General features: G+C 35.4%; 1 protein-coding gene across 1 annotated transcript in view; it reads right to left on the reverse strand.

Moving 5' to 3' along the window:
* Positions 1–12222, reverse strand: part of HDX (highly divergent homeobox) — a 181590-nt gene that overhangs the window by 17578 nt on the left and 151790 nt on the right. Inside the window, exons 7-8 of the mRNA XM_029241093.1 lie at positions 6026–6105; positions 3081–3164 (exon numbers count right to left, since the gene is read on the reverse strand). Of these exons, the coding sequence (XP_029096926.1) occupies positions 3081–3164; positions 6026–6105 (164 nt within the window). The remainder of the gene's footprint in view (positions 1–3080; positions 3165–6025; positions 6106–12222) is intronic.

Genomic DNA, 12222 nt, shown 5'->3' on the forward strand with positions numbered 1-12222 from the left:
CTATCAAACTACCACTGGCATTTTTCACAGAACTAGAAAAAAAAGTTCACAATTTGTATGGAAACGCAAAAGACCCCGAATAGCCAAAGCAATCTTGAGAATGAAAAACGGAACTGGAGGAATCTGGCTCCCTGACTTCAGACTATACTACAAAGCTACAGTAATCAAGACAGTATGGTACTGGCACAAAAACAGAAAGATAGATCAATGGAACAGGATAGAAAGCCCAGAGATAAACCCACACACATATGGTCACCTTATCTTTGATAATGGATGCAGGAATGTACCATAGAGAAAGGACAGCCTCTTCAATAAGTGGTGCTGGGAAAACTGGACAGGTACATGTAAAAGTATGAGTTTAGATCACTCCCTAACACCATACACAAAAATAAGCTCAAAATGGATTAAAGACCTAAATGTAAGGCCAGAAACTATCAAACTCTTAGAGGAAGTCATAGGCAGAACACTGTATGACATAAATCACAGCAAGGTCCTTTTGACCCACACCCTAGAGAAATGGAAATAAAAACAAAAATAAAGAAATGGGACCTAATGAAACTTCAGAGCTTTTGCATAGCAAAGGAAACCATAAACAAGACCAAAAGACAACCCTCAGAATGGGAGAAAATATTTGCCAATGAAGCAACTGACAAGGGATTAATTTCCAATATTTACAAGCAGCTCATGCAGCTCAATAACAAAAAAAAGAAACAACCCAATCCAAAAATGGGCAGAAGACCTAAATAGACATTTCTCCAAAGAAAATATACAGACTGCCAACAAACACATGAAAGAATGCTCAACATCATTAATCATTAGAGAAATGCAAATCAAAACTACAATGAGATATCATCTCACACTAGTCAGAATGGCCATCTCAAAAAATCTAGAGACTATAAATGCTGGAGAGGGTGTGGAGAAAAGGGAACACTCTTGCACTGCTGGTGGGAATGTGAATTGGTACAGCCACTATGGAGAACAGTATAGAGGTTCCTTAAAATACTACAAATAGAACAACCATGTGACCCAGCAATCCCACTACTGGGCATATACCCTGAGAATACCATAATTCAGAAAGAGTCATGTACCAAAATGTTCATTGCAGCTCTATTTACAATAGCCCGGAGATGGAAACAGCCTAAGTGCCCATCATCGGATGAATGGATAAAGAAGATGTGGCCCATATATACAATGGAATGTTACTCAGCCATAAATAGAAATGAAATTGAGCTATTTGTAATGAGGTGGATAGACCTAGAGTCTGTCGTATAGAGTGAAGTAAGTCAGAAAGAGAGAGACAAATACCGTATGCTAACACATATATATGGAATTTAAGAAAAAAATGTCATTAAGAACCTAGGGGTATGACAGGAATAAAGACACAGACCTACTAGAGAACGGAGTTGAGGATATGGTGAGGGGGAAGGGTGAGCTGTGACAAAGCAAGAGAGAGGCATGGACATATATACACTACCAAATGTAAATTAGATAGCTAGTGGGAAGCAGCTGCATAGCACAGGGAGATCAGCTTGTTGCTTTGTGACCACCTGGAGGGGTGGGATAGGGAGGGTGGGAGGGAGGGAGATGCAAGAGGGAAGAGTTATGGGAACATATGTATATGTATAACTGATTCACTTTGCTATAAAGCAGAAACTCACACACCCTTGTAAAGCAATTGTACACCAATAAAGATGTTAAAAAAAAAAAGAAAACACTGGATCATTAAATGTCCTTTAGAAGTCAATGAAAATTCAAATTTCTGGGCTGGATACTCCGGCCTGCCCAGGTCTTCAGCTTGAAACCTTCTCACGTGGGCTTGTGCCCCGGAGTGGAAATGTGCTAGAAAGGATCCTCTGAGTTCTGGGCCCAGCCTTATCTGAACTGTTTACGTGTACTAAGTGGAGCACACTTAACAGCTGTGCAATCCAGTCCTCTCATCTGTAGTTTCCATAGCCTGTGCCAAGTGGTGGCTTGCAGAGCCATTTTATTTCTGAACTGGGCATTTAGAAATATTGTATGACCATGTGGGAGTGATTACAAGGATCTCCTGTACTTCAGAACCAACAACTTTATAATTTTATTAGCTGAAAATACAGTTTAAATATAGGATTATATTGTGCTCTTTGACCACTTAGCAAATAAATTTCAAAAACTAATTTCCTTCTGTGTTTACAATGTTCAATATTTTAAAGTCTGATATGTTATGAACATTTGGAAAACAGAATCTGTTGAATGACATAACTTTCAATTATAGTAAAACTGAAAAGATTTTTGAGAAAATGACAGCTGTTGTCTTTTCTGATTAAATGTTATTTATTGTTAAATCTTAAGATTACTAGTCTCTGCTTTGAAGATGTATGATATTTAAGAAAATAGCTTTTGTGCATGAAATGGATGAATCTGTTGCCAAATTTCAGAAGGCCCCAAATTACCTAGTAAGACAGGATATTGATTAACAAAGGGAAAACAATTACACCTCTATGCAGAAAACATATTGACATATTAGACTGATAGCTTATGTCAAAATTTAATAAAAACAAAATTATGTATGGCACACTGTCAAAGTAAGTCTTTCAGTTCAGTAACAAGTGACATTAAGAAAAGGTCATTTCTTTTAATATTCATTCAGTATTTGCTTTGGGAATTGTTTTTAAACTTCTAAAGCAGGTATATTCTTATATTCAAAAAATGTCTTCAGAAATTGAAATTCAAGATAAAGTTAGCAAGGGACACTGGAGAAAATACCCCCTTTACCATCATTTAAAAATGAACATGGGCTTTAAAAAGCCGTTGTCATACATTTCACATTAACCACCACTATGCCTTATCTTGCCATACACCATCAATAATTACTCCTGCTCAGCAAACTGTGCTTAAAACCATAACCACTAAACCAGCCAGCATTAATTAAAATGTCCAGCACTCTGACTGATATCCAAGTGCCTAAGAGAGTCAATGCAGAGTCCCAGTATACCTAATTTATCAAATGGAAGTGAAATAAACCAGTACATAGGTACTGTAAAAGTCTGCCTCCTTTAATATCTTCTCTTAAAAAATTCAGAATCTGAAAATACTTTTACCTTATAATCCAAGAGAGAATTCACTTGTTCTACTTCAGAATTACTTATCATGTCACTTTCTTCATCATCAATAATTTCTATTTTCTGTAACACAAGTAAAGAAGTTTTCCTAAATATATATCTGATCATCACTATACTCAGTAATGTATAGAGCATATATACATTCAATATTCAGTTTTAGTGATGAGGTTATCTAGTCTAGGTTATCCAGAATAACTATAACTGACTGGTTCCTCAGCTTTACACCCAGTATGTGTCTGAGCCACCTCCCTTAGTAAGAGAAAATTATTGTAATACTATTTAAAACAGAAAAAAAACACTTTCACAATATCCCTGAAATAATAGGCATTCGAACTCTGCTTAAATAGTGCCCTCCAGGAAGGGAGCTTGCTTCCTGTAAGGGTAGTCTATTCAACGATAACCAAATTTAATTGGTTGGAAGGGCTTTCTTTTTTAAGTTTCCATATATCTCTTTGCAACTTGTAATGTAAAATATCAACATATGACATGTATTGCAAAGTCAAATACAGCTTTAAAAAGAAATTCACTTATTTACGGCATTCCATTAGTTATACAATTAAAAACAGACATTTATAATGTAATGGCAAAAAGAGCAGGATGATTTGTTTCCTTCACTAGACAGTGAGAAAGAGAAGAGAGCAAGAACAAGAGACACACTAAACTGCCCTTAGCTTTAGAATTAAGGTACAGCATAATTTGTACAGTATCTCACACACAGTAGTACTAATTAAATATTTGTCAAAAGAATGAACAAAACAGCTTAGCACTGATGGAAAAAAAAATGACCAATAAGCTCCAACCATGGAGGAAAGGCAAGTTCTCTAATCATAGAACTTTTTTTAAAAAAAGCAAAAGCAAAACGAAAAAACAAAATTGGCTTTAAATTTTCTTTTGCATATGAAAAACACAGTTAAGAAAAAACACTTTTAAACATTTAAATCCTGCCAACCAAAAAGAAAATTTAAAAAAGAGAAAAGCTAAGCTAGAGTTAGTCACTAGGCAGTCTTTTAAGAACAATCACATTAATAGCAACATGTCGTAGGCAGAATTTGAAATCAAGTTTCCTACCCAGCAATAGATATGGTGATTAAAAATCACAAATGAACTGGGAATGATCATATTTGATATATTGCCTATGAGGATATGATACTATAACAGCGTTTGTGACCTGCAGGTTTCTGAGTCAGGAGGACAGCTGCAATGAAGTTGCTTTCTACTGCTGCCTGGAGATGAAACTAATGTTTTGTTTTCTATTATAATCACTATAAACTTGGGGCTTAATCGTGTAAGCTCTCACCAGAATGCAGATTTGATATCTTTTTTGATGTTGTTTTTTTAGATTTTTCTATTTGGATTGGTTCTGGGAAAAAAGAGCTAAGTAATCCAGGGAGGAAGGCCCCAAGGACCACTGTATAGATTTGCACATATAAATAGGTCTTATATGTCTTTGTGATATGTCATCCATGAATAATTGGGGACACTCAAAAGTTATAGGCAGAGGAGATCAACTTTTGAAAGTTTGGAGTTTTGTCTCTGAAAATCAATTGCTCTTGAAAAATTAGGTGCCTAAGTGACTGTGAGTCATCCCATGCCATGACTTCATTCATTATCTTCAAATGTCTGCCACAGGGGAGATCCAATGCTGAGAAATTCAGACTAAAAGTGAACATGTCTTTAGGGGAAAAGAGTTCCAATTTGTAAATAATTGTATATAATTTGTAATAGTATTACTCAAATCTGGAGCAAAGGAGATTATTACTTGGTGAAATTAAGAATATTAGCACAATTAATAATTGCAGAAAACAATTATTACTAGCTATATAATGAAAACACAACTTTGCCTCAGAATAAAAGTATGTTTTCCTATATGTCCATTGAATTTACTCTTAGAAGGGCCAAATATAAACTTAAATCAGGACTGAAATCAGTAAAATGCAATCCTAAACTACACTCAGTATGTGAAAAATACTGTTATATATTGTCGATATCTAACAAAAAAAGAACAAAACTATTTTATGTGCTCAACTTTTATTAAGGAGATGTGACAGAATTATAGTGTCAGATAAATAATGTTTGTAATGGAAGCCAGGGTAAATCTTGAAGTTACAGCCACTTTGTAACAGAAAAATCCATTATAGGGACCATTTGTAAAGTTTGCAATCAAGCACAAGCACAAAACACTGATTCAAAAGCAAAAGCAAAAGCACAATGACATTTGCCTTTATGTCTGACTTTAGGTTAATACTATCTTGATTTCTGTATTATTTGTTGGAGTCAGAATATAAACAGATGCTGCTAATACAGCTGCTTAGAGAAGATCTCTACATATCAATGTTTACATTTTCACAAAACTCAGTTTAATCCACATGTAGGCTGTGTCTGCTTGCTATTCAGTTTCTTAATACTGCCTTTCTTCCATTGCTGCAATTTTTAAGATGACTGGCAGAGTCCAATTTAACTAAAAAGAAGAAAAGTTTCCAAAAACAGTGTAGATAGGTATGGTCTGAACAAAGAACACAAGAATCAGGAATCCTTGGATACAAGTCCCAGAACTAAGTAAGCCTTCCTCCATGGTCTCAGGCTAAACTTTTTTAACTCTGCCATCTGTCAAATGAGAAAAAATCTGCTCTTTGCTAAATGTGTTGAAGCAAAATAACTTGTTATGTATAAAATGTCACATGTGTAGTAAGCATTAGGTTTTTATATTTGCAAAGCTCCTAAATTTAAAAAAACGGTATAAATGACATCACTTTAAATTTCATTTATTAAACCCTATAAGATATATCATTGCATTGGTAACAGATCCGTTTTGGTTTGTGAAGTGGAGCAAGACTTTATTCTGACAATGCTGATATTGTCACCAACTGGAAACAAATCCTTGGAATCCATCATATAATGAGGAAAGAATTTCAAAACGTACATACCACATTATCTGCAGATACTGTATGGTGGTTTTCCTCCTTATGAGCCCTTGCCTCATTTAGAACAACTTCACTGGACTCCTCTACAGAAACAAAGAAGGCCATGATTTCATTTTTCATTCTTAAAACTTTATTGAGAATGCTTTTTTCAAAATCACTTAAATAATTTCTCTATTGTAAAAAGACACAAATGGTAATTCTACTTCTAACAATGTATTCTAAGGAAATAAGTGTGGATGAATTTGAATTTAAGGATGGTCATCACTGTGTTGCTTATAATTTAAAAAATGAAGTAACCTATATGCTTAACAATGAAGGCTTGGATAAATCGTGTAGGGCTTATCCTTACAATAAATACTAGAAAGCCACTAAAAATGAAGTAGAATAAGAGTTGATAATAAAGAGAATATTCATGATCTATTGGAAAGAGAAAAACTGAAGGTGACAAAATCTACTCTATAGGTACACTGTGATCTTAATTTTATAAAAGAAAACAAGTACACATTTTCATGGAGAAAAGAAGTACTGACGTTATTTACACCAAAACATTGCCATTATTATTTCTGATTGAAATTACAGGCAACTTTTATTACTCTTCATTTTGTCTAATTTACTCGCTTTAATAATTCTTATTTTCTTTCATTTGCTTATTTATATTTAAATATTTTCTACAATAAACATGTATGCTCATTTTAATAAGAAAAAAGTGATACAAATAATGTTCAAATACATGATATAAAGCTATAAATATAGTACATTTTCAATTTTGTAAAAAGGGATGTGTATATGCATGTACACACACACAAACAATCCTGTATATATGCAGAGAAAACACTGGCATAAATATTCTCTCACCCCCATTTCAAGAGAGGATATCACTGAGAGGTAGGAATATTTCTAACTTTTTCATTGTATGTTCCAATATTTTATATAATGAACATGTATTCTTTTTATGATCAAAATTTAGTATTCTGATACTGTAGGGGGAGTGGCCAAGATAGCAGAGTAGGAAGACCCTGAGCTCACCTCCTCCCATGGGCACACCAAAATTGCAACTATTTCAGAGCAACTACCCATGAGAGCAGCATGAAGACTAGCAGGAAAGAATCTTTACTGCTAGACATATAATGAAGGAGCCACAAGAAGAGGGGTAGAAGGGGCAAAGACACAGTATAGTGAAGAACCATACACCTGGGGAAGGTGACCCACAAACAGGAGGATAATTATAATTGCAGAGGTTCTCCCCAAGGAGCAAGGGATTGAAGCCCCACATCAGGCTCCTCAGCCCAGGGTTCCTGCACTGGGAAGATGAGCTACCCGGAAAGTTTGGCTTTGAAGGGCAGCAGGGCTTACTTTCAGGAGAGCCAGAGGGCTGTGGGAAAAAGACTCCACTCTTAAAGGGCACACACAAAATCTAACACCCTCCAAGATCCAGGGCAGAACCAATAATTTGAAAGGAGCCTGGCTCAGATGTACTTACTGATCTTGGAGAGCCTCCTGGAGAAGCAGGGGGTGATTAAAACTCACCTTGGAGACACAGACACTGGCAGTAGCCATTTGGGGGAGTTCATTCCACCATAAAGACATTGTTGCTGGTAAGCACTACTTTGGAATCCCCCCTCTAGCTTATTAGTGCCAGGACCCACCCTGCCCACCAACCGGTGGGCACCAGTTCTGGGATGCCCCAGACCAAACAGCTAGCCAGGAAGGGACACAGCCTCACCCATGAGCAGGCTGACTGCCTTAGGATCTCCTAAGCTCCCAGCTGCTCCAGGACCTGACTACATCCACCAGAGTGCCCAGGACCTGGCCCAGGTCACCAGTGCACCTGTGCTAACCCCAGGACTCCCAGGGCCCTATAACCAGAGACTGTGGGACACAACTCTGCCCATCAGTGAGTGGCACTGTCACCACTTTTATTCAACATAGTATTGGAAGTCCTAGACATAGCAATCAGATAAGAAAAATAAATAAAAGACATCTAAATTGGAAAGGAACAAGGAAGACTCTTACTGTTTACAGATGATATGACACTATACATAGAAAATACTAAATATGCCCCTAAAAAGTACTAGAACTCATCAATGAATTTGGTGAAGTTGCAGGATAACAAATTAATATGCAGAAATCTGTTGTGTTTCTATAGACTAACAGTGAACTACCAGAAAGAGAATTTATGAAAACAATCCCATTCACAATCGCATCAAAAAGAATAAATTACCAAGGAATACATCTAACTAAGGAGGTAAAAGATCTGTACTCTGAAAATTATAAGATACTGAGGAAATAAATTGAAGATGACAAAACAGATGGAAAGAAATTCTGCGTTCATGGGTTGGAAGAATTAATATTGTTAAAAGAACCATACTACACAAAGCAATCTACAGATTCAATGCATTCCCTACCAAAATACCAATGGCATTTTTCAAAGAACTAGAAAAAATAATTCTAAAATTTGTATGGAAGCAAAAAAGACCCCAAATAGCTGAAATAATCTTAAGAAAGAAGAACAAAACAAGAGGTAGCACACTCCCTGATTTCATACTATACCATAAAGCTACAGTAATGAACAGTAAGATTCTAGTACAAAAACAGATACATAGATCAACAGAATCAGAGAGCCCAGAAATGAACCCACACTTATAAGGGCAATTAATCTATGACCAGGGAGGCAAGAATATACAATAGGGAAAGTACAGCTTCTTCAATAAATAGTGTTTAAAAAACTAGTCAGCTACATAGAAAAGAATCAAAATAGACTACTTTCTCACACCATATACAAAAACTCAAAACAGATTAAAGGTTTAACTGTAAGACCTGATATTATAAAACTTCTAGAAGAAAACATAGGTAATAAGTTCTTTGACCTCAGTCTTAGCAGTATTTTTTTGGATATATATCCTCAGTCAAGGAAAACAAAAGCAAAAATAAACAAATAAAACTACATCAAAGTAAAAAGCTTTTGCAGAGTAAAGGAAACTGTTAACAAAACAAAAAGGCTGCTTACTGAATGGGAGAAAATATTTTCAAAGGATGTATCTGATAAGGGGTTAAGATCCAAAATATACAAAGATCTCATACAACTCAATATCAAAAATACAAACAACCCAAGTAAAAAATAAGTAGAGGACCTGAATAGACATTTTTTTTTTTCGAAGAAGACATAGAGATGACCAACAGGAAAAGATGCTCAACATCACTAATCATCAGGGAAATGCAAATCAAAACCATTTTGAGATATCACTTCACATCTGTCAGAATGCCTATTATCAAAAAGGCAAGAAATAACAACTGTTGGTGAGGATGGGGAGAAAAGGGAACCCTCGTGTACTGTTAGTGGGAATGTACATTGGTACTGGCAGATACTATGGAAAACAGCATGGAGACTTCTCAAAAATTAAAAATAAAACTACCATATGATCTAGCAATTCCACTTCTGGGTATTCACCAAAGAAAATGAGAACACTAATTCAAAAAGATATATGCACCCCTATGTTCATTGTATCATTGCTTACAATAGCCAAGAAATGGAAGCAATTTAAGTGCCCATTGATAGATTGTGAATGGGATTGTTTTCATAAATTCTCTTTCTGGTAGTTCACTGTTAGTCTATAGAAACACAACAGATTTCTGCATATTAATTTGTTATCCTGCAACTTTACCAAATTCATTGATGAGTTCTAGTACTTTTTAGGGGTATATTTAGTATTTTCTATGTATAGTGTCATATCATTCATCAACGGATAAGGAAAAATCTGGTATACATACACACACACACACACACACACACACACACACACACATACACACAGTGGAATATTACTCAGCTATAAAAAGAATGAAATCTTGCCATTTGCAAAAACATGGATGGGCCTAGAGGGTATTATGCTAAATGAAATAAGTCAAACAGTGAATGACAAATACTGTGTGATTTCACTTATATGTGGAATCTAAAAAACAAAACAGATGAACAAACTAATCAAAAAGAAATAGAGTCATAGATACAGGGAACAAACAGATGGTTGTCAGATGGGGTGGGGTGTGGGCAGGACAGAAATAGTTGAGGAAGATTAATTGGTAGAAACTTTCAATTACAAAATAAATTAGTTACAAGTATGAAATGTACAGTGTGGGGAATTACAGTCAATAATTATGTAATATCTTTTTAGTGACAGATGACAACTATACTTGTCATGGTGAACGTTTTGAAATGTATAGAAATATTGAATCACTATTTTTTATATCAGGAATTAACAAAGCATCATAGGTCAATTATACTTCAGAAACAAACTCATACAGAAAGAGATCAGATTTGTGGCTACCAGAGGCAGGGGCTGGGTGGATGGGAGATTGGATGAAGGTGGTCAAAAGGTACAAACTTCCAGTTATAAGATAAATAAATACTAGGAATGTAATGCACAACATGACAAAGATAATTAACACTGCTGTGTGTTATAAATGAAAATTGCTAAGAGAGTAAATCCTAAGAGCTCTCATCACAAGGAAAAAAATTTCTATTTCTTTAATGTTGTTTCTATATGAGGTGGGGGATTTTTACTAAAACTTTTGTGGTAATCATTTGATGATATATGTAATTCAAATTATTATGTTGTACACCTTAAACTTATACTGTGCTGTAGGTCAATTATATCTCAACAAAACTGGAAAAAGAAGTTCGCATACTGTAAGTATGAATGAGTAGTCAATCACTGGCTGTCATACTAATAAAACAGCAATGAAATTTTTTAAAAACCCCGATAGTTTAAAAATGAGAAAAGAAAAAATAAAAGAAAAATTAACTCAGAAAAATCAGTGTACTAAAAAGTTCTCTGTGCTGAGCTAGGAGAAATGGCTAATTCACAGTATAGTGTGTCTACAAGATAATCCTCTGTCTTAAGATTTCCCCTACCTCTAACCCTTAGAAAAATAGGGCTAATGTTTCTCTCTTTTCTTTCTGCACAGCCATGTCATAGATTGTTTGGATAAATACTAGTGAAAGTTCTCAGCCCCTTGGTAGTGAACAATTTATTTCACCATAGAAAGAAGAACAGAAATAGTTATCAGTTCTCCTAAGATTTTTTGAGTCCATTCCTTCGCATGGAAAGACATATAAGGGTGCAGTGTATGAACATGGGAAATGACTAGGAGGAAAACATTGCTCATCCAGGAACTCACATATGAGTGCATTGAGAATTAAAGATATTCAGGGAAGTTTTACCAGAGTTTTAATGCAAAGTCCACTAAAAATTCAACTGATTTTTTTCTATAAAACAATGGTTCCTAACCCTCCTACACTGTAGGTGGGAATGTAAATTGGTACAGTCACTATGGAGAACAGTATGGAGGTTCCTTAAAAAACTAAAAATAGAGCTACCATATGACCCTGCAATCACACTCCTGGGCATATATCAGGAGAAAAACATGGTCCAAAAGGATACAAGCACCCCAGTGTTCATTGCAGCACTGTTTACAATAGCCAAGACATGGAAGCAGCCTTAATGTCCATTGACAGAGGAATGGATAAAGAAGATGTGGTACACATATACAATGGAATATTACTCAGCCATAAAAAGAGAATGAAATAATGCCATTTGCAGCAAAATAGATGCACCTAGAGATTTTCATACTGAGTGAAGTAAGTCAGACAGAGAAAGAGAAATATCATATGATATCGTTTATATGTGGAAACTAAAAAGAAACGATAAAAATGAACGCATTTACAAAACAGAAACAGACTCACAGACTTAGAGAATGAAATTATGGTTACCAGTGGGAGAAGGGTGGAGGGAAGGGATAGTTAGGGAGCTTGGCATTGACATGTACACACTGCTTATTTAAAAAGGATAACTGACAAGGACCTACTATTTAGCACAGGGATCTCTGCTCAATGTTATGTGGCAGCCTGGATGGGAGGGGAGACTGGGGGAGAATGGATACATGTATATGTATGGCTGAGTCGCTTTGCTGTGCAACTGAAACTATCACAACATTGTTAATTGGCTATACTCCAATATAAAATAAAAAGTTAAAAAAAGTGGTTCCTAGATAGAGGAAATTTTATTAATTATTAGGACATTTCAAATCACCGCATTTCAAGTCCTGTGTAATCAGCAACTAAATGAAATGAAGGAAGGGAAAATTGTCATCAGATTTAGATGCAGAGCTGGTATTAGTACTGGTGCCCTATAAATAGGAGTTAT

This window comes from Monodon monoceros, unplaced genomic scaffold (genome assembly GCF_005190385.1).
Source record: "Monodon monoceros isolate NGI ecotype Baffin Bay Population unplaced genomic scaffold, NGI_Narwhal_1 Super_Scaffold_22, whole genome shotgun sequence".
NCBI classification, from domain to species: Eukaryota; Metazoa; Chordata; class Mammalia; order Artiodactyla; family Monodontidae; genus Monodon; species Monodon monoceros.